The sequence below is a fragment of the Podarcis pityusensis genome (genome assembly GCF_964106645.2).
Source record: "Podarcis pityusensis genome assembly, chromosome: 13".
Lineage (NCBI taxonomy): Eukaryota > Metazoa > Chordata > Lepidosauria > Squamata > Lacertidae > Podarcis > Podarcis pityusensis.
In genome coordinates, this window is record NC_138038.1 from 13,159,704 (window position 1) to 13,183,470 (window position 23,767).

At 47.6% G+C, this 23,767-nt stretch overlaps 1 protein-coding gene across 6 annotated transcripts in view; it reads right to left on the reverse strand.

Annotated features, from left to right (window-relative positions):
• Window positions 1–23,767, reverse strand: part of ADAM11 (ADAM metallopeptidase domain 11) — a gene marked incomplete at its 3' end in the record, with an annotated part of 84,394 nt that overhangs the window by 57,306 nt on the left and 3,321 nt on the right. For 2 of the 6 annotated variants that reach the window (XR_013978547.1, XM_080976668.1), the window contains exons 1-3: window positions 22,521–22,990; window positions 20,955–21,172; window positions 2,602–2,678 (exon numbers count right to left, since the gene is read on the reverse strand). Coding sequence is in view for 5 of the 6 variants with exons in the window: in XM_080976668.1 (XP_080832794.1) it covers window positions 2,602–2,678; window positions 20,955–21,172; window positions 22,521–22,587 (362 nt within the window). Of the gene's footprint in view, window positions 1–2,601; window positions 2,679–20,954; window positions 21,173–22,520; window positions 22,991–23,143; window positions 23,307–23,767 lie in introns of those variants that run through there. The other 4 variants (XM_080976671.1, XM_080976672.1, XM_080976669.1 and 1 more) reach the window with 3 other exon arrangements.

Genomic DNA, 23,767 nt, shown 5'->3' on the forward strand with positions numbered 1-23,767 from the left:
TGGGATAGTGCTGGTGTAAACTTGCAGTGGCTCTCCCTCTCATGAAGCAAGCCTTCCATTACAAACTCCCTCATGCATACACAAGCAGTAGGACGACTGCACCCACGCACACATCTTGCCGCACATACCTTGGCACGGCGTGAGGAATACACAATCAGCACACAGGTACACATTCACTGCGGCTCTTATCCTGTCACACTTATCGGCAGTCATGCGCTAAGAACACAAGCGCACGCACATCCGTTCCCTTACGGCCTTGCACACCACCTCACACGTCAACAAGTGGCAGCCCTGCTCATGAGACTTCCAGTGCAAAGACAAGCTTGGCATTCTGTACAATCAGAGCTAGTACATTGTTTATCCCAGGCCCAGTTTAAAAAAAAAACCCAAGAGCTTGAATTGAGACAATGGTTTTCTGTCCCACTACAGGTGTTAATTAACATAGCTAAGCTTGGATGGTTGCGCTATCACCAATTACTGTTGTTGAGAAGAGGCAATGTATACACTTATCTTGTATACATTGAAGCTTTCTGCTGAACTGTCACACACAGCCCCTCTTGCATTTCATTGCCATTTGACTCGCTCTCTAGTCCAGGGTTTCCCAAACTTGGGTGTCCTGTTGTTTTTGTACTAGAATTGCCATTATCCCTGACCTGCTAGCTAGGAATGGTGGGAGTTGTAGTCCAAAAACAGCTGGAGACTCAAGTTTGGGAAACCCTAGTCTTGTCCCCATCCATCCATCCATCCATCCATCCATCCATCCATCCATATACATGTCAGCTGTTTCATACATCTGATGAAGTGGGTTAGGTCATTTTATGCCACAATTTGTTAGTCTTTAAGGGGCCATAAGACCATAATACGAGATGTCCAGATAGACAGAAATCACATCCTCTGTCCCAAGTCATCTGGAAGATTGGAAAACGTTTATTGAATATATGGGAAATAATTGTGCACAGCTGAAAATGCTGGCAGCATTAAGATATTAAGTGTAAACTAGTTTTGATGGATGCAATAATAGAAACTGAATGGTATAGTTTTTGTCAAATATGCAGGGATTTATGATATGTAAAATGAACCATGGAAAGAGAAGAAGGGAAATCATTGATATCTTAAGGATGTAAAATGAGTATTTTAAATTGTAAAATAGAAAATTTAATAAAAATTATATGTAAAAGAAAGAAAGAAAAGAAACGTCATCCACAGGAACCAATTAAAGTCTTAGGTCTATTCCCATGATAACTTCAGATGCAACTACTGCCCTTCTGTCGCTTCCACTCTCTAAGTTCGACTGGTATGTAAAAGGATTAATTTCTAAGCAGAGGTGTAAAGTGACTCTCAGGTGCATGGGGTTCAGCTGTAGTTACACAGTGGGGAGAAGCAGGCATTTTTCACATGCTGAGAGACACATGTCCAAAGCCTCAGATACCACCATAGTCCAATAATTACTTTGCATGCTCAGATCTAAGTCAACTTAATCCAGCATTCTGTTTTCACATATGATGGTGGACACCTCTGGAAACACAAAGCAGGGCATGGTGAACAGAACTAATTTTTTTGCAGACTGCCCTTGCATCTGCTGCTAGACCATCTATGGACATGGAAGCACAGTACAATTTTGCTGTGTGGCTAATTGATGGACTTGTCCATTGTGAATCTGATCCTTTTAAAAAGCCATCTCTGATCTAAAGGCCACCATACCTTAAGAGGTCAGAGGTTTTATTGCCATCAAGTGGTACATAAATTTTGTTACATGAATAAAATAAGTACCTTCTAGCAGTGAATTCTTCATGAGTTCTCAAAATCTAGTCCACAGATCACAAGTGTGGCGTGTGGCAAGCATGCAGAACAGTTAATTATATCTGTAGGGTCCTGAACTTCATTTTTTTTAATGAAAAAACTGTTTTGATCAGGGCTTTTAAAGAAACCTGTAGAAGACCTTTCCCTCTCCCTTACCTTATTCTGAAGCTGTACATTCCAGCAATTGACTTTGGTTTTAAGCCCTCTCACCATCTGCCTGGAACAAATATATTCATGGCCACAGAACTGACTAGCCATTATTATTATTATTATTATTATTATTATTATTATTATTTCACACCCATCTGACTGGATTTGCCCCAGCCACTCTGGGTGGCTTCCAGCATATACAAAAACATAATACAGTACATTAAACTTCATTATACAGGGCTGCGTTCAGTTGTCTTCTAAAAGTTGTATAGTTACTTATTTCCTTGACATCTGATGGAAGGGTGTTCCATAGGGTGAGCGCCACAACCGAGAAGGCCCCTCTGCCTGATTCCCTGTCACCTCACTTTCTTGCAATGAGGGAACCGCCAGAAGGCCTTCGGAGCTGGACCTCAGTGTCCAGGCTGACCGACAGGGGTGGAGACGCTCCTTCAGGTATACAGGGCCGAAGCCATTTAGGACTTAAAAGGTCAGTACCAACACTTTGAATTGTGCTCAAAAACGTACTGGGTCTCTCAGGACCGGTGTTATATGGTCCTGGAGGCTGCTCCCAGTCACCAGCCACACACACCCTCATACATACAAAGGAACACCCACATCTGAATCTGAAGAAAAGATGCAGAGAATACTTACTGGTTCAACTCAAGGTCCAAGGTGAAGGCTGAGCCAAAGGCATGGACAAGGAAACTCACCTGGGCCAGGTGTATAACCTGATGGAAACAAAGAGAGACCATGTGAAGTTACATTCTCAGGTTCTTCCCTGGCATTTATTTTAAGTGTATCAGTTACACCAGCCTTTCCCAAGCAGCTGTCCTCCAGAAGCTGCCAGACTACAGCTCCCATCATCCTCAACCACTGGCTGTGCTGGCTGGAGCTGATGGGAGTTGGAGTCCAGCAACATCCAGAGGGCAGGTTTAGATATTCTAAACCTGCCCTTTCCCACTTCCAATAGTAGAAGAAGTGATTAAAACAAACAAAAAACCTCAGTTCAGAAACAACGGAGAAATGCACAGTGTTCTTCCACCCTCAGTCCCAGAAAGAGACCATCAGGGCTTAGGATGAGATAATTCACCCTCCCCTCCTTTGTAAAACCCCTCAACTTAAAGTAATGGGCACCCATAGCCAATGCTGGAATTCTAGGCCCACTCCAGTGCACTTCCAATATTCTATTATCACACTTTCCTCCAAGAAAATTAACATGCTCGTGATCATTCCATGGCATCAGAGCAACTCAGCCAATAGCTGAGGATGGGATGCTGGGGGCATTTTCAAGACAAGCAGGAGGTAGGCATACAGTATTTCCAATTTACTTAATACACTGTACTGAACATTTTTACAAGACAGGTTTGGGCTTCAAAAACTGTTTTCACCTGGGTTTGGACTTGGCATTTATGGGGGAAGAGTTGTAGCTCAGTGGTAGAACACATGCTTTTCATGCAAAAAGTCCCAGGTTCATTTGCTGAGGGTCCAAAACTAGTCAACCTCTCCCTTTTTGTGTCTTAGCATGTCTGTTAAGACCCCAATTTTGGTCACGCAAGATATTTTTTCCATATCCCTTCTCCATGTCTTCTCTAAGGCCACAGCTTTCAGTCATGTCCCATCCTGAACCCAATTTCTCCAGATAGGGCTAAGACTCCTGCCTAAAACCTACTACCAGTTAACAATGGTGATGCTGAGCTAGATGGACCAGTGGGCTGACTCAGTAGAAGGCAGCTTCTTATGTTCCAATGAAATAATAATACCATATTTTTCGCTCTATAGGACGCACCCGACCATAGGACGCTTTAGAGGGGGAGAACAAGAAGAAGAAAAAAATCTCCCCCTCTCTGCTCAGTGCCCCTTCAACGAAGCAGCAGGAGAAACGGAGCCCCATTTCTCCTCCCGCTTGGCTGAAGGGGCGCTGTGCACCTCTCCCTCTCTGCTGAAGCCAGGAGAGTCTTGCTCTCCTGGCTTCAGCAAAAGGAACCTGAAGCCTCCGGAACGCAGCGGGAACTCGCGCTGCGCTCCAAAGGCTTCAGGCAGCTATCCCTGAAGCCTGGAGAGCGAGAGGGGTCGGTGCGCACCAACCCCTCTCGCTCTCCAGGCTTCAGCGAAAGCAACGCATAGCCTCCGGAGCGCAGAGGGAGTGCTCCCTCTGTGCTTCGGAGGCTTCACGTTGCTATAACTGAAGCCAAGGAGCCTGCATTCGCTCCATAGGACGCACACACATTTCCCCTTAATTTTTGGAGGGGGAAAAGTGCATCCTATAGAGCGAAAAATACGATAATACAATGGCCTGGATAGCTCATTTGGTTAGAGTGTGGTATTGAGAACACCAGCTCGCAGGTTTGATCCCCATATGGGACAGATGCATATTATCTGCATTGTAGGGGGTTGGACTAGATCGGCGTTTCCCAAACTTGGGTTTCCAGATGTTTTTGGAGTACAATTCCCACCATCCCTAGCTAGCAAGACCAGTGGTCAAGGATGATGGGAACTGTACTCCAAAAACAGCTGGAGATCAAAGTTTGGGAAACACTGGACCAGATGATCCTTATGGTCTCTTTCAACTTCATGATTCTATGAATGCACACCCCTAGGCATGTGCAAAGTGCAATTCCCTCATCTTTTGAGTAAGCATACTCCCTCCATACATCTCTGATAATGGATTTCTATATTGGCTTGGCTTAAGCTGCTGCAATGTTCTTTCTCTCTCTCTCTTTCAAAGGAAATTAACTATGCACATAGCGGTTTTCCTATTCTAGATGGCTATCTAGAAAAACTCCCACTTATCAAACCAAAAGAAGAAGAGTAGAAGAGTTTGGATTTAATATCCCGCTTTATCACTACCCTAAGGAGTCTCAAAGCGACCAACAATCTCCTTTCCCTTCCTCCCCCACAACAAACACTCTGTGAGGTGAGTGAGGCTGAGAGACATCAAGAATTGTGACTAGCCCAAGGTCACCCAGTAGCTGCAGGTGGAGGAGCAGGGAAGCGAACCCGGTTCACCAGATTACGAGTCCACCGCTCTTAACCACTACACCACACTGGCTCTTGTCCATCTGCCCAAGTATCTGGTATTCAGAAATATATCACCTTTGAACATGCAGGTTCCATTTGTCTATTACGGATAATAAACTGCTGGCAGACCTGTCCTCTATAAATTTGTCTGATCTCTCTTAAAGCTTTCTAAGTGGGTAGTTCTCATCACATCTTGTGGCACTAAATTCCGTCAGTCAATGCTGCATTTTGCAAAGTCCTCCTTTCCCTCAGTCCAGAATGTACTGCCAACAGAATTGACTGCGTGTTTTCCTGGACCAAATCGCATCAAGTAAAAAAAGTGATGGACTTGTAAGATCCATTGAGATGGGAAAATAACTTCATACACAGGGCAGAGCTATGTGCTGTTGGGAGGAAGGGTGAGTACTGAACAGTTGAGTAAAAAAAAAGTTCTCAGAAGGCCTGGATGTAGCAGGTTAAAAGCTTCTGGGGTTGAGCCCTGGCTCAAAGGAACCCCTGCTCAAATGCTGCTGCAGCAAATTGGGATAATGCAATTTTTGGCTGTGCGATGGAGGAAAGGAAGGGAGAGGGAGGAGGAAGGAGTGACTAAGGTTGGATGTGAAGGTGACTCAAACATTAGGGCCAGTTCTGGTTTCTCTGTTGTGCGCTCTCTCCTTTCTTTAAGGTGGGAGGAGGGGGGGGAGAGAAAAGGAAGGAAAACGCAGGGTGAAATTACAAGAGCATTTCAAGGACTGAAAAATAAGATTTCCAGGGAGAGACATCAAGGGATCAACATATTTAGCTGCAATCAAAAAGATGACTGAAGGGTATGACACTTTCACTGAACACTCCAATAGAAGGAATGTGTTTTAACTCTTGCTGTGGACTGATTTGTGCATCCATTTTAGCATCTTGTAATAAATGTGCTTCAAACCTTAATTCTATATAGATTCAAGGGGGGGGGGGCTAAAATGGGGTAGAAGAGAGGTGAAGGAACCCTAGCAAGGCCAAATAGTTTCGACTCATCTTTGCCCCATGCCAGGATAATCAGCTGTGTGCAAGCAAATTGGATTGCCATATTTTAAAGAGCAAAAAAGAGGACACATTTGCCGACTTCTGCTTCTAACTATGGATTGCTACGACTCTCATTTTACATACCCACGAAGAGGACACGTCCTGGGGAAAGATGACATATGGCAACCCAGAAGGACTTGTATATCTGGTGTGCTGAGTAAGGCAGCATACAGAGTTCCCTACAAGCAAGCAGTGGCTAGTGGACTGGCCAAGAAAAAGCAGTAAGAATTGGGCTATCTGATTGAAATGCCATGAAATCCCTTGTCAGCCAGGAGCTGTTGTCATTTAAGATAACAACCCTGAATGCAAATATCTTTAAGCAGCTATCCTCTCGCGTACTTGGACTTTCAAAAGGCTTTTCCCCAAGTGCAATGCTTTCCCTGCGTAAATTAAGCAGGCATGGAATAAGAGGGCAACTCTGCTTACGGAATGGCAAACTGGTTTAAAAAAAGGAAGAAAGCAGCGAGTAAGAATAAATAGACAATGAACACAATTGGAGAGATGTAAGCAATTGGGGATCACTTGTACCAGGACTTTGTTCATAAAGGAAACTGCCTTGGGGTTTTTTATTATTACAATCAAGCAGCATATAAGTGTTGTGAAATAAAGAAAGAAAGAAACTGAAGCAAGATTGTTATGGCAGGTCCACCTGTGACTTAGGTATTTTCACTAGACTGCACAGTCCCTATATGCATTCAAAGTATATACACCAGCCTGGAGACTTTAGTCATGTATACTTTCAATGCACAGAAGGGATCCAGAGGTCCATTCTACACAATGGCAGAAATGAGTCCTCAGTATGGCGCCACTGACTTTTTGTAACTTCCTCCAGTTACATATCAGACAGACACTGATATGTGTCTGTCATATCACATGGATCACAGTATGTGATCAAATCCCACCTGAAAATAGTGACAGTCTGGAAGTGTTCCATGTCTACTATATTCACTTAAAACAACAAAAAAGGTGGGGTCTAACTATTGCTTCAAATGAGCCATGAGCTGAACGCTTCCTGACCTGACCTTGCTGCCTGCTGTCAGTTCAGGAAGTATTATCCCCGGCCAAATCCAGTTTTGGCACAGGCGCTGAGCAAAAGGTGCCCAAATTGACAGAGAGCAGCAAAAGCAGGCAGGGGAAGAAAAGGGAGAAAACATAGCTCTCTTCACCTGTGAGTCTCTTTTGGGGTAAAACATTAGTTTCCCCGCATACATTTTCTACATGTATATGGCAGACACATAAATACCAAATGCAATTGGACATTCATTGTTCTGCTTTCTGTTTTACAGATTCCATCTGTGTTTTATTCATTTTTAACAGTTTGGTGGGTTTTATTTATGTTCTATCAATCAACACTTTTATTGTGTACACCTCTTATAAAGCTCTCTTCCCCAAGTAAAAATCTGGCTGCCCTGTTACTGTTAGTTTGGCCCTTGGGAGCTGCAGATTTGAAGCTAGGGGATATTTATTTATTACATTTATATAGCCACCCTATAACAAGAGTTTGCTGAGTAGCTCACAAAGCGAAAGCATCACCAACAACATTAAAAAGCCTGCACAAAACAATAAACTATAACAAATTAATTAAATGCAATTAATTGGTAAACTGACTTTTTTATTTAAAAAACCGTTTGACTATCAGGTAAATCTTGGAAAGTAATTGTACATGATGGGAATTAAAAATACTGCCTGATCAGAATTCAGATGGACATTGCAGACTTAAATTGATTTAGAAGCCTTGCTCAATAATTTCAGTTGCATAGCTGCTGGTTTCTAGACACTTAAGTTCTTCCACATTACAGCCCTTTAGCAAAGCTGAGGCTTTTCCTCAATCAACAGAAAGAATCAACAGAACATAATTAAAATGTGGATTCCACAAAGCACCTGATATAGCACTATATTGCCCAGCAATGCCTTTTCCCCATAGCCAGAATCCCTTTCCTGCTCAGCAAAGGTCCCCTGCAACATTACTTAGCGATTTCCTCTTTGCAAATTCAGTCTGTTTTCTATCTTCTTGTTCCGTGCAGTGTTGCTGATTAATTACCGCTTCTGTTTCCTCAGGAGAGGGTCTTTAATTACTGGTGTCCTGTTCATTTCTCTCATAGCAAAAATGAAAAGAAACCAGTAATTATCCTTCCCCACAAAACAGGGAACAGAAGCTGACGAATGAAGTCACAGTTCATCACTAATTCCCCCGGCCATGCTGAACAGGAATATGTGAGGCAGAAGCTTTTAATTAAAGACACAATGTCTCTTGAAAAACCACAGTAGTGCTTTCTCACTCCTGAACAGGCTGCTGGTTCACTGCAAACAACTTCAACAAAAATCAGATATGAAAAAGATGAGAAGCAACATTGGCAGGGGTGCCAACTTGAATAAACTATGTTGGGGGCAGGTAACCCTTGCCTTGCACAACCAATCACAAGATGTAGCATATGCACACCATTTGAATGATAATGCCCATCAACTTTTGGGAAGCTCGGCCACCTCAAATGTTTTATTGGGGGGAAAGGGACCTCAGCCCCTAGGAGTTGGCTCCTATGAACACTGGGATGCAGTTGTTTTGCAACAACGTCAAATGCATTCTTTGTAAACAGTGAGTGAACAAAGCATGGCAATTCCAGACTAATTAGCTAGTATGGAAGCAATCTCAGTACATGCCCAGAAGCATTTCCACTTCATTATGATTTCTGTTAGGACGTGGGTGGCGCTGTGGGTTAAACCACAGAGCCTAGGGCTTGCCGATCAGAAGGTCGGCTGTTTGAATCCCTGTGACGGAGTGAGCTCCCGTTGCTCGGTCCCTGCTCCTGCCAACCTAGCAGTTCGAAAGCACATCAAAGTGCAAGTAGATAAATAGGTACCACTCTGGCGGGAAGGTAAATGGCGTTTCCGTGCGCTGCTCTGGTTCGCCAGAAGCGGCTTAGTCATGCTGGCCACATGACCCGGAAGCTGTACGCCGGCTCCCTCGGCCTTTAAAGCGAGATGAGCGCTGCAACCCCAGAGTCGGTCACGACTGGACCTAATGGTCAGGGGTCCCTTTACCTTATCATTTCTGTTATGTACTGAAGTTCTCACCCTGTGCCAGCAGGGGGATACTGTAGATAGTTTTCACTCAGGTCCACATATGCAAATAAGGGATTGAAAGTGACGTTCAGTGATTGGATAGTTACAGAAAGTGATTACTGTTGCGTTCTAGTGGAGCTCTATATAAGCAGGCTGGCTGAACCCTTCAGCCCATTTCTGTTCCGGCCTGTGAATAAACAAGAGCTGTTTGACGAATCGCTGTGTCATCTGATATGTTCACCCACAACTTAACAATTTCACATTCTGTCGGATGGAGGCCTGTGCAGCCCCCACACCCCTCCCAAAAAAATTCCATAGGGCAGCTGTCACAAGGAAAAGGATTGTCAAAGTGTTTGGGACACAAAAATGGTACCATGCACAGTGAGGAATCTGAACAGAATCCTGCCATGCCCAGCCTGATCAATCTTCCCACTCGCTTATCTAGGCAATGCAAAGATTTTGTTCTGGAGTTAGCTACCACCTGGAGGCGGGTGGGGAGGGACTGAAAATCACAAAGGACAACCTGCGGTTTTAACCGCCCACCCGCTGCAGCCAGCTGTGCATCACACTTGCTCGGCACCTTGGGCTGCCCCCACCCACCCTGCCCCAGCCAGCAATCCACCACCAGAAGCAATTCTACCTTTGCTTCCATCGTGGCTGAGTGATTATCTTATTCATTATGGATGAGATCTTCTACATGCCTCCCATTTAATCTAGTTTAACACTTGCATACACCTACAGCAGAGAGTTTAATGGAATCTGTTAAAGAGGGTTGAAGGTGGGGGTGGGAGAAGAGTAGATTGGAAACATTTACAGGTGAAACTTTCTGAGTGGAAAGCATGTGGGAGACATTAGCATACCTCCCAACATTACTCCAATGAAAATAGGGACATCCTATTATTATTATTATTATTATTATTATTATTATTATTCGTCCATCTGAATGGGTTGCTCCAGCCACTCTGGGCAGCTTCCAACATATATAAAGACATAATTAAACATTAAGAAACTTTCCAATATAGGGCTGCCTTCAGATGTCTTCTAAGGGTTGTATAGTTACTTGTATAGTTACTTATCTCCTTGGCTCATAACGCCATACCCTCCAACATTTCTCCAATGAAATTAAGCATGTCCTAAGGAAAAGTGGCACATTCCGGGATCAAATCAGAAACCAGGATGGCTTTTGTAAATCCAGGGCTGTCCCTGGAAAAGGGAGACACTTGGAGGGTCTGTTTTAGGGAAAGAATCTTCACAATCAAGGGTGTTGTTGGGCAGGAGAGGAAGGTAGAACCCAAAATCTTTTGCGGCAGACCCCAGATTTCTTGCATCTTCCCCTTTTTAAAAACTTGATCTTTTTAAGAAGCCGTTGTTTTATCATAAGACTTGAGTTATCCACCATCTTAATTTGCCCAGAGGCACACTTTGTAATTGGATGGAACAGGGAAGGAGACATATATGCAAATTTCATCCAAATCTGTATCATGAGCCTGTGCCTCACTCAAGTCTTTTACAGTGCCTATACTAACAATACCCCATTCTCAACAGTGCCTTGCTAATGTTTCCTCAAAGGCAGAGGCAGTCTCTTGCGCCTGGATTCCCAAGGTCACATTCACACCATACATATAAAGCACATTTAAGGCACGTGGATTTCCCCACAGAACCCTGGGAATTGTAGTTTACCACACATTTCACATCCCAGCACTCTTAACAAACTGCAGTTCCCAGGATTCTTTGAGTAAAGCCGTGTGCTTTAAATATATGGCATGGGTGTAGCCCATCAAGTTTTGTACCCCAAGATACCAACTAGATGGCATTAGATGCCATTTTTATTTCTGTATTAATATCACCCTTTTTGAACAATGCCCAGGCTGGGACAGATATTGCCCCTTCTACAGGAAGATCCCCAAACTCTGCTTTAGGGGCCCTGAAGTTTAAACTTCTTTTAAGGAAAAGGAAATGTTGGGAGATCTAATCCTGGATCTTTCACATCTCAATCTAGTTTGGCCTTAAGCCATAAACTGTGTGCCATGAAGAAATGTACTCCCAATGAGATATTAATAAAATATTTGTGTGACTCCCAAACACCTACTTACAGACTTCTGCATCTCTGTCTCATTTATTGACCAGGCCTAAAAAGGTAAGAGGACCCCTGACCATTAGGTCCAGTCGTGACCGACTCTGGGGTTGTGGCGCTCATCTCGCTTTAAAGGCCGAGGGAGCTGGTGTACAGCTTCCAGGTCATGTGGCCAGCATGACTAAGCCGCTTCTGGCGAACCAGAACAGCGCATGGAAATGCCGTTTACCTTCCCGCTGGAGCGGTACCTGTTTATCTACTTACACTTTGACGTGCTTTCGAACTGCTAGGTTGGCAGGAGCAGGGACCAAGCAACGGGAGCTCACCCCATCACGGGGATTCGAACCGCTGACCTTCTGATCGGCAAGTCCTAGGCTCTGTGATTTAACCCACAGCGCCACCCGCGTCCCTTGACCAGGCCTAGCCTTCTTCAATTAGCCTGCTTTGGGTTGGGTGATTCTGCCATAGCTCTTCAGAATCCAGAAGAAATGAATGACCTGATAATTTTGATCTGATGCAGAGATATGGAAAAATCACCTGCCTTTGAAGGATACTGCCTGTTGGGTCTCTGTATGGGTCACTGATCTGAGTTTGCCTCCTTTCAAGCATCCCCAGAACAGTGACACACAAAGAAACAAAGAAGTTGGGAATCCTCTAAGGGCTATGCCTTTTGCAGAGTGCTTGACCTTTCGGAGTGAAAGAGTAAAGGGTAATTCCAATTTTAATTTCCAAAAATGGACCTCAGCTATCAGAGGCATGGAAATCAAGGGGCTAACTTGCATTTGTTGGTGTAGGAAACGACTCTCCTACCAAAAGCCTAGATCTCTGGACAACAACTAGATTTTGCAAAAAGGCCACTTTGCACAGGGAAGGGAGCCAAGGTTCTGAATTCTGCCAGAAAGTTCCACAGATGTTCTGCCCTCTGAATCTCCAGCCTCTGCCCCATTGGGGGAGGGGGTTGTTGAGATCCAAGGCTGCCAGCTGTCATTTCCTAGCAGAGCTACTGGTGGGACGGGGGGAATCCCTCTTGTTAAAAGGAGCCAGGAGCCGTTCAGTTCTGTTTGGCTGTCTATAAGTCTCCACTGCTCTCGCCTCTTAATCCCCTTGCATCTTTGCACTGTTCGCGGAAGGCTGAGCCAAACACATTTCAGAAAGAGAGAGAAACCCAAACAAACTCCAGGATTCATTCTGTAGTCGAGTGGCTTGGCAACTCCATATGTTGAGAGAAAAAGAGATTTTTTTGAACTGTTTCCAGTGAAAAAGATGTGAAAAAAAGATCAGGAGACCCAAACGTAGAAGGGAAGGAATGGTTTGCAAATGTTTTTAAGTGGGGCAGGGCCAGAGGATAACCAGTATGAGAAATGTGGTTTTTGAGACACAAAACATGTACTATCCTCCCCCTTAGGTTCTAGTTGGAATATTGATATATCTAACAACCTATACTAAAAATAAACCCATTAACATGTCTCTATTCTTTGCAAGAAAGACAAGCTATTTCTCAAGTGTGTTTTGTGGGAGGATTTGGTGCAAAGCAAAGTACTGCTTGCATAACAGCTCCCCTAAAAACCATGGTGGGGTGTGTGTAAGATTTCAGTGATGAAGCTCTCAGTAGGGAATGATGCCAGCCCCCATCATGCTGCCCCCCCCAGCATGCCCCCCCCCCCAGCTAGCTAGCTAGCTTCTGAACGTGGAAGTTTTTGCTTTGCTTTGGCACAATGTCTTCTAACCTCCCCACAAAAAAACCAAGAAAGAATGCTCATTAAATGGCCAACATCACCTAATCTCCCTGCAAACAAATCAGGATGAATGTTCAATAAATAGGTCATCCGGAAGCAGCCTAAATTAGTTGTCATCAATAGGTCTTGTGGCAGTGAATTGTGTGTAGCTCAGGATTATAACAACATGTTAGATCAGATCCAGCCATCATTTTTCAGTGGTGGACAACTAGATGCAACAAGGAAACCTCCTAAGCAGGGCATGGAGGCAGCAACTTTCCTCTGCTGTTTGCCTGCCTGCAAACAGCATTAAGAACTTGGAACTTCTGAACTTGGAGACGTACATTGCAATCCTAACCATGTCTACTCTAAAAACTCCTGCTGAATTCAATCGGACTTCCTTCCAGGTAAGAGGGGTTAAGATTACAGCTTTATTTATTTGCAAACTTCTTCCATCACCTTCCACTGGTAATGTCAAAGTGATTTGCAACAAGGTTTGCAAGGTTATATTTGCTATCACAGCTGCTACCCAGTTACAGATAGGTAGCCGTGTTGGTCTGCCATAGTCAAAAGAAAAAAAATCCTTCCAGTAGCACCTTTAAGACCAACTAAGTTAGTTCTTGGTATGAGCTTTCGTGTGCAAGCACACTTCTTCATTGGATTCTTATCCCATTATACATGACTAAGCCATTTCTCACCTTCTCACCCCTTGCCTTTTCCTGTAAGACCCATTACAGTCGTTAAGAGTCGTCAGCAGGCTCATCCCAGCTATCTGCCAATCTCCCATTCCCACCACCCTTCTGAGTAATACCCCTCCCCACCTTCTCACTATATAGAAGGATCTGGCAACTTCTGTTTCAGTGTATCTGAAGAAGTGTGCTTGCACACGAAAGCTCATACCAAGAACTAACTTAGTTGGTCTTAAAGGTGCTACTGGAAGGATTTTTTTTCAGCTGCTACCCAGTCTGTTATGTACTGAGTTGAATAGGATCCAAACTGTAGCAGTCTGATTGGTCCTAGAACAATAGGATCCAAAAGGCAGCAGTCTGATTGGTCCTAGAACAATAGGATTCAGAATGCAGCAGTCTGATTGGTCCTAGAACAATGCAGCAGTATGATTGGTTGGCAGGAACCACCCAATCCTGCTCCAGATAGAAGTGAATCCACATCCTGATTGGCTTACAGTAGAATTCCAGAATTAGCCAATCATGTGCAGCCCATTGTGTAAATAATGTATATAAAGCAGATACTGTGAGGGGACATTCATTCATTCCTCCTCACCACTATGAGCTGAATAAAGAGCATGAAATCACTTTGCGACTCTGAGTATATTTCACTGGCGACGAGGATGGGATCCCGCTGAGCTGACTGCCACACACAGCACCGCAGCACCGCCAACTGCCGCACCGCTGCCTCGCACCGTGTATCCAGGCTTCAGCTCCGGGGCACAAGGAACTCAGAATGGCAGCCAACAGCAGCTTCTCGCCATTCAACCCAGCATCTGGAGACTGGGAAGCGTACGCCTCCCGTTTCACCTTCCTCCTAGAAGCCAAAGGGGTCACCGACGAAGAAGACGCCAAGAAGAGGGCGATATTCTTCAGCGTCTGCGGAGAGGAGACGTTTGAAATCGCCCGGGCTCTCCTTGCGCCTGAAGACGTCGCTACTGTTCCATACAAAACAATAATGGAACAGCTGAAGGGGCACTTTTCGCCGCAGCCCTCAGTGGTGGCTCGTCGAAATGCCTTCTACGCAAAGCGGCAAGCCCCTGGGGAAACCATAACTGGGTTTGTGACCTCTCTCCGCCAAGCCGCCCGGTTCTGCAACTTCTCAGAGCTGGAGAACATGCTTCGTGACCGCCTCGTCGGTGGCCTGAAGGATGAGAAGCTGCAACGACGCCTCTACGCTAAGAAGGACCTAACGTTCCAGGTCGCTCTGGAGGAGGCCCTGGCAACAGAAGCTGCCGAGAGGTCGACCCAAGAGGCACGGCCGAGCCTACCATCCCAACCGAGGGTCCACCATGAAGACCTCACCGACGACTCAGGATCCGACAGGGAGGAGGTGCACCGAGTACAGCAGCGCACTCAAGCAGCGCACAGACCACAGCTGCCTCGACGAGAAGGAGGGAACTGCGCAAGCTGCGGGGAGAGTCACGAGAGGAGGACCTGCCGTTTCCGCAACGCAGAGTGCAGGCAGTGCAGAAAATCGGGACACATCGCCCGGGTGTGTCGGGCTCGGCCCACCCGACACCAGGCATCAGATGACCAATCCAAGAGCCCCAGGTCCCGGGGCCCAACGCACCAAGGCAACTCGACGGAGCTCACGGACTTCCAGGTATACCAGTTGCCCCACCCCAACGTAGAGAAAATTTATGTAGAGGTACAGATAGAGGGGGCCCCATGCCGCATGGAGCTTGACACGGGTTCAACTCTATCCATAATCTCGGCAAGGACCTTAAGGAAACTGTGTCCCACTGGGGGTCCCAAACTCAGGCCGGCCCCATTCACCCTCCGGGACTTCCAGAAGCGTAAGGTCCCCACAATGGGGGTGGGGACCTTCAGGGTGCAATACCGAGGGCGGACGCGGCAACTGGACTTGCTTGTGGTCAAGGGCCCCTACATTAGCTTACTGGGATTGGCATGGTTTGGACCACTGGGGCTAGCTGTCACCGGGGTGAACCACACTAGCTTACAAGTGGACGTGGACGCCATATGCAAGGAATTTCCAGGGGTTTTCGATGGGAAATTGGGACAGTATACGGGCCCCCCCATTGCGCTACAGCTTGACCCCGCAGTACGACCGGTCAGGCTCAAGGCCCGCCGGGTCCCGTTCGCCTTGAAACCCCGTATAGACGAGGAATTGGACCGACTCGTAGAGCAAGGAGTGCTGGAGCTGGTGCCTAATGCTCCCTGGGAAACCCCAATCGTCACACCCGTCAAGCCTAATGGTTCGGTCCGCATCTGCGCAGACTACAAATGTACCATAAACAAGGCCCTCACGGCCCACGCATACCCAGTGCCAGTGGTCAGCCATGTCCTTGCCACCCTGGCTGGGTCGAAAATTTTTGGCAAGCTGGACTTGGCCCAAGCATATCAACAGCTGCCAGTAGATGAGGCCACAGCAGAGGCACAGACGATTGTGACGCACAGAGGAGCGTTCAGGGTAAAGCGGCTGCAATTCGGTGTCAGCGTGGCACCAGGCATATTCCAGAATATAATGGACTCTCTCCTTAAAGGGATTCCGGGCGTCACCCCCTTCTTCGATGATGTGTTGATTGCCGGCCCCACACCAGAGGAGTTTGAGGACCGCCTCCGCACCGTTCTGCACCGTTTCCAGACGGCGGGTCTCAAGGTGAAGCGGGAAAAATGTCTACTAGGAGTGCCTCAGGTGGACTTTCTGGGATTTATGGTGGACGCAGAAGGGGTCCACCCGACTGGGGACAAGGTACGGGCCATTTGTGATGCCCCAGCGCCCAAGAGCAAGACTGAACTTCAGGCCTTCTTGGGACTATTGAACTTTTACCATTCCTTCCTTCCCCACAAGGCGGCGGTAGCGGAGCCCCTACACAGACTCCTGGACAAGCGGGCCCCTTGGGTGTGGGGCCAGCGCCAGGAGGCCGCATTCCAGGCAGTCAAGGACTTGCTTGTCTCAAACTCGGTCTTGGCACACTTCGACGAGAGGCTGCCGGTGGTGCTAGCATGCGACGCCTCACCCTATGGCATTGGAGCTGTCCTGGGGCACCAACTCCCGGATGGAAGAGAGGTACCGGTGGCGTACTTTTCCCAGACACTCAACACAACCGAGCGGAACTACTCGCAAATTGACAAGGAGGGTCTGGCAATCGTAAAGGGAGTAAAAAAATTCCATGATTTCTTGTACGGGCGGCCCTTCACCGTGGTGACTGACCACAAGCCGTTGCTTGGCTTGTTTGCCCCCGAAAAGCAGACCCCCCAAGTGCTGTCTCCTCGCGTCCTCAGGTGGTCAATTTTCCTTGCCAGCTACCAGTATGCACTGATTCACCGACCTGGGAAGGCGATGGGCCATGCGGACGCCCTCAGCAGGCTACCACTACCGGAAACAGGCCCTGACCCAGCACCTGCACAAGAGGTTATGAGCCTGGAGCTGCTTCCCGACCGCCCCATTCAGGCACAAGAAGTTGCACACCATTCCAAGAAAGATAGGGTCATCTCCCGGGTCCTGGACTGGGTGTGGAGGGGATGGCCCAGCAGCAGCCCCGGGCCAGAATTCGCCGGCTACACAACCCGCAAACATGAACTGTCGGCTCACAAGGGGTGCCTGTTATGGGGAAGCAGAGTCGTTGTTCCCCAGCCCCTCTGCAAAAGGGTCCTCACAGCCCTACACGAGACACATCCAGGGGTAGTAAGAATGAAGGCCCTTGCCAGGAGTTATGTGTGGTGGCCGGGGATCGATGGAGAGATAGAGGCCTGGGTCAAACACTGCCAGGCCTGCCAAGAATCCCGCCCAGATCCCCCAAGGGCCCCAGTCCAGTCCTGGGAGTCCGCCCGAGCACCATGGTCACGCCTGCATGTGGATTTCGCTGGCCCCTTTCAGGGGAAAACATTCTTCATAGTGGTGGACTCCTACACCAAATGGCTGGAAGTCGCACTGGTACCGTCCACTTCCACGTCCGCAGCCATCCGGGTACTACGCAGGCTGTTTGCAACCCACGGGCTCCCTGACACTCTCGTCTCAGACAACGGGACTGCATTTACGTCAGGAGAATTCCAAACCTTCACAGCGCAGAACGCCATCCGCCACATCCGTTCGGCGCCGTTCCACCCTGCCACCAATGGCCAAGCAGAACGCATGGTGCGGACCACCAAGGACACCCTTCGCCGCATGACGCAAGGGGACTGGGAGTACCGCCTTGCCACATTCCTTCTAGCACAGCACAGCACCCCCAGCTCAACGACTGGCCGGAGCCCCGCTGAACTACTAATGGGTCGGCGCCTTGCAATCAGATTGGACCGCCTTCACCCCGATAGAGCTCAGGATGAGGTAGTGGTGGGGGAAGGCAGGAACCCCCGGACCTTCGAGGCCCAGGACCCAGTGTACGCAAAGAATTTTGGGGCAGGCCCAGCATGGGTACCCGCCACAATCACCAGGGTCACTGGCCCCGTGTCGTACGAGGTGCTAACGGATGGGGGGCAATGCTGGCGCCGCCACTGCGACCAGATACGGCGACGATTCCCGGGAGAAAACCAGGAGGAGGACAGGTCAGAGGAGTCCCAAGGGAACAGCGGGGCAGTGAGGCCCATAGAGCAGGAGGGGCCAGCAGGAGAGGCAGAATCAGTAAATACAGAGAGGACCCGTGAGGCCGAAAGGACACCGGAACCAGAACCACGACTGAGCGAGCCGGTTGCACCAGACCAAACAGCCGCATCACAGCCAGCATCCTTGGAACACGAGCCAGAACCCGGAGCCCGGACCAGGGAACACCCCAGGCCACAACGCACACGTAGGCCGCCGGCATACCTTGAGGACTATGAATGCGACCTCCCGGGCAGGACTGGAACTTAGAGGGGAGGGGTGTTATGTACTGAGTTGAATAGGATCCAAACTGTAGCAGTCTGATTGGTCCTAGAACAATAGGATCCAAAAGGCAGCAGTCTGATTGGTCCTAGAACAATAGGATTCAGAATGCAGCAGTCTGATTGGTCCTAGAACAATGCAGCAGTATGATTGGTTGGCAGGAACCACCCAATCCTGCTCCAGATAGAAGTGAATCCACATCCTGATTGGCTTACAGTAGAATTCCAGAATTAGCCAATCATGTGCAGCCCATTGTGTAAATAATGTATATAAAGCAGATACTGTGAGGGGACATTCATTCATTCCTCCTCACCACTATGAGCTGAATAAAGAGCATGAAATCACTTTGCGACTCTGAGTATATTTCACAGTCCTCCATGCAAAAGTTAGAAAAGAAAGAAAGAGCAGCAGGCACAAAAAGATCATGAGTGTTAGAAGGAAAGCAAACAGTGAAGAGCTTCATATCCAGGGGACAATGAAATTAGCACTGAAATATGGAGTTGTTAGGCTAGAGTACATGGGAAGGTTATCTAGGCGAAGGGCAGGGAACCTCTGGCACTCCAGATGTTGGACTTCAATTCCCATCAGCCTCAGCTAGCAACGCCAGTAGGAAGGAACAATAGGAGTTGTGGTCCTATCTGGAGAGCCATGGGTTCACCACACCATATCTAATACATTTAAACTTTCCAAGGGCTTACAATGGGATCCATACCAAATCAGGTTTCCTGTTATTGAGGAGCAGCAGTGCTACACTGAGAATTGACTCTGGACTTTCCTTGGGCCTCCCCAACCCCAACCCCTCTGCATCCTTGATCTTCAACTGAGGGCTGCAACCAACACATACGGTAGGTCACGATTTTGCCTAAACTCCACACACACCCCAAATCCAAAACCAGCAGAGCCACAAGCATCTTCCAACAAGAGAGGAAAAAGAGAAGATGTGCACAGAAAGTTATAAGGCCAACAAGGAAGGTGTATGTTTTTGTGCGGGCACAGTGGCAGACCTTGGCATCTCAAATTTCAGTGGCGCCCTGTGCGGCGCCAAGATCTTACTTTGGAAGTCGTTGCTGGTGGTACCAAACTGATCATGCTCCCCTAGATCTGCCTTTGATGTGTGTGAAGAGGCAGATCTAGACGGTGAGACAGTGGAATAAGTAACACACAAGACATGAAAAATATAAAGTGGCCCCATTTGGGAGGTTAGAGTTAAAAGTGAGATGTGAGCTTGGGGGCCCTGAAGGCTCCTGTATACTTGTTCCCCCCAGCCCCATCAATTTTCTCTGACTCCTCATCCTTCCCTTTTTTCTGTGACATAGAAACCAGGGCAGAGATTTCTAATTCTGCTCTAAGTCAGGACATTTACAGTTGCAGCATTTCACGTTGCCATGTTTTAAGGCTTGAATGGTATATCCGAATATTGTTCTACTCTGTTTATAATTTCTGATCGCAGTTTTATTTGATTATGCTCTTAAAATGAACTTGCACAACCTTGGAACCCAGCTATCACACAACCTTAGAATGAAGCTATCTGGCAACTCAGATTTAGCCAATGTAATATTAGTCAATAGTTCAAAAAAGAGCATGAAGCTCTGCTTTTATCTAACAATTTCAGTCTTCCACAGCTTTTTCCTATTTATCCTGTGTAGAGGAGTTGAGAACTTGTGAAGCATTCTGCTTTGATGTAGCACTCAGTTTCCAAAGCTTACCTACAATTGCCAAAAAATATTGTTTTAGGAATCCTTGGCAACAGTAACACTAGCCAAAACAAAATTCAAGGGACCAGATGGAAAGATCAAGATCAGCCATAAATGCTAGTGTTTCCTGTTCAAAGGAAGGAGGCTGCTGGGGCTGCAATATTTATTGCCTTCTTTGAATACCCATTCTGTCATTTTCATGTGATCACCACATAAGTGAACCCTCATTTCCTTGGGACCCTCAGTAGCTAACGCGCTGCTAACCATCTGCCCCAATTTTGCCCCTCCATCTAGACCAGGTGGGCAGCCTGACCTCCCTCTACATCGCACCAGAGAGTTGGAAATCCTGGAGAGCTGCTGCCAGCTGAGAAGAATTAGATATGTATCCTGTTCTATGCAGGTGGGGGCAAGGGCAGAAAGGATGTTGCAGTTGTTTGCCTGGGTGCATGTTCTGGTTTCTAGGAAAGGAGCAGCACACTCCATTCTCACCTTCCTTACAGCCAGATGGGCAAGTGCTTCTCAGGGCAATGGGGAATGCCAACCGAGATAGCACATGTGGCTATTCACAAACTTCCTGGACAAATGCTCCAACTGCCCAAGAGCCCAGGCAGCTCTGCTCCGTCACCGACAATGCATAACAGTATCTTATTAAAAAGTTGGAAGCAGCCCTTGCCACCCAACCATTGTGTATGCATACCATCTGGCTTCACAGAACAGCTTGGAGCCTGCTCTCCCCACCCACACCCACACCTGCTATAATGTTAAGAAGAGCCTTAGGACAATGTCTTCCTTTAACAAAAAAGAGAGAGAAAGAGAAATGGGGAGACAGGGTTCACTTACAGGGCTTTCTCCTTTTCCACCACCTCCTGCTCCTCCACTGCTGCCAGGCTCTTTTCTGACCCTGGTGTCCAGCTGATGGTTTTGGACCTCTCCCCCAGAACTCTGTCCCACTAGCCTGGTGGGGTGGGTGATTTCCGAAACACCCCATCTTTTGCGCCAGCCGGCATTCGGGACCCTCCTCCGCAAATCGCCAGGTTGCGTATCCGCTTTTACAAAACCTACTCCAAGGAAAGGAAAAGAAAGAAACGCAAACCAGACATCATGGTGCGATCAAGGAAAGGAGGGAGGACTTGATGAGCTGGGGCTTCATCTCTGAGAGGGGCAGCTAAAGCGGGCAGAGGGGCTGCAGCCAGCCTGCAGGTCACCCTTTCTGATCTGAAAGCATTTACTTATAAACTCAAGAGATGCAGAGGGGAATGGTGGTTGGTTGAGGTCACTTGGTGGGGAAGGAAAGCTATTCTAAATCAGGTGTAGATGCATTCTCTTCCAGACTTTGGGTTTGTCCCGGGACAGGTTGTGGGGCTAAATTCTCATCAGATCAAGCCGTGGAAGATACAAAATAAATTCGACATGTTGCAGAGAGGCCTACATACCAAAGGAACAAGGGCTTAGATGGAGCTCCTCCAACCATCTCAGCATTTAATTCATCTACATTGCCTTGGATAGGCTGGCATAGTATTGTTCTGGGTATACTCCCTGTAAGGGCATCTCTGGATCAGTGGTTTTATTAGTTTCTTAAAATGAAAGGGAGCTGGGGCTCAAGCATTTTTAGAATCCGCATGCCTTGAATGGCATGCCCTGTCCCCAAATCCTGGATCTGTGCAGGACTGTTCTGGTTGTTCTGTGCTGATAGAAATGTACTCTTCACATGCTTAGGGAGCCCTGGCATAAATAGACACCTAGGGCTGAGCCTGGGCTTGTTCCCAAGCAGTTTGGGGGGTCAGAGTCCCATCCTTTTTGGCCAACAACACTTGGCAATACATTTGTGATCAGAGTCTGATCCAAACCCACGCATCCCCTCTAAAATGTGAGCCCAAGCTGAGTATATCAGGGCCCCCCCTTTCCCTCAACTCTCTCTTCCATCCCTGCCATTCCCAGGCAGAACCGGCAAGATATTTTCGCTGTCCACCCCAGCTGTTGCTCAACCATCTCCACCTTAGGGCTGGAAGGAACTGCAGAAAAATGTGTCTATGCAGCAGAAAAGACTGCAGTCACAGCCCCGGCGAGGTGGGTGTAGAAATGGGACTGTGGGGAAGGGGTGCCCAGCAAACTCGGGGAATGTTTACAAGCAACAAATTGCAACCCACCTGCCCCCCACCCTCCAAGTGCTCCATTCAAAAAGGCGGTGTGGAGCAACCCTGTATTATTTGGGAGAGGGGAGCAGCGGTGGTGCAACATGGTGCTGCTCCCAGTTAGCTCAGAGAGATGCATGCATTGTAACTCCCACTCCTTTGTTAGCTGGTACCCGGGTTCCCCGCCCCATATGATGCCCTCTGCCCCAGTGCAATTCAGGAAGGGACTGGGGAAAGTTCGGGGGGGGGCAAAGCTAAGAGAGGCTCCCCTCACCTGAATGACAAAGCAGCAGAGAGAGGAAGGCTGTCAACAACACCCAATTCTGTAGCGGGCAGCTCATAATGCCTTCATAATCGGAATCAGGGCTGGCACCGATTGGTACAGCATGCGAGGAAGACAGCTCTCAGTGCCCTTTCTTCTTTTTCTTTTGCTTTGCATTGAAAGTCTGGGATGCTCCCTGGTCCTTGCCTCTCTTCCTTCCTTCTTTTTCTTCTTTTTCTCCTCGGAATTGTTGCTGAGGGGAGGAAGGTGGTCAGAAGAGGAGCGGAGAGGAAAGAGAGAGAAAGGAGAGACGAGAATGTTTTGCAGAGGCAAAATCAAAACCAGTGAAGAGCCAGGAACGGGCAGGAAGGATACGGAAATTTCTCCATCCTGGCTCTGCAGTGATGGATACAAGAGTCTAACATGATGTGAGGGAGAGAGATGGGGAGAGTTGGGGAGGGGGGAGGCAAAGGAGAGAAAGGACACGTGAGCTGCAAAGATCCCTCCCTCCTGCCTTTTTAGCATGGAAGAGCTGTCTCTTGTCGTTCCCCCCCCCCCCTCTCTTTCTGTATGGACAGGCAGCAGGAACCAGCAAAAAGCAGGGGGTGGGGGAAGCAGGGTGTGCACACACTAACCTTCTATGCACATGCACACAGGCAAATCAGACCCGTTTACTCTGGTGGAAATCAAGGCGGAATAAACACACTCCAAAATCATGGAATTATTTCTTCTTTCAGGAAGATTAGGCCAGGAGCTCAGGGTGATTCAGGTCCCAGGATGGATTTGAGAGATTCAGCACTGGAACATGGAAGAGAGGAAGTATGCCTCTGAGTATATGCAGAGTGCCTACCATCATTACCGGGTAACCTGTAGTTTTCACCAGAATTCATCCCCTTCGTTCAACGTATCTGGGATTAAGGAGCAAGGATGACCTATTTAGAAGAAATGGGGAAGTGTTTGGTAGCTGATGCCAGGTCAGTCAAATCAGGTGTGGTCTTGCATGGTCCTCATGTACTTACAAACTGCAGGGCCAAGCCAAATTGGTGAGCAAGCCTAGTGTGTGTATGTTCTCCTGAAGCATATACCTCTGTTCACCTGCTTGAGGAGCTAAGTCTCCTGCCAGGTAGCTTTTCAACAGCACCTCTTTGTTATATGCCACGGTTAGGGTTGTGTGGGCTGATTAGATATGCGTTGGCAGACAGAAGATCCAGTCTTGAAACATGGGAATGGAATCAGGGGACAAATTAAATGGCTTTAGG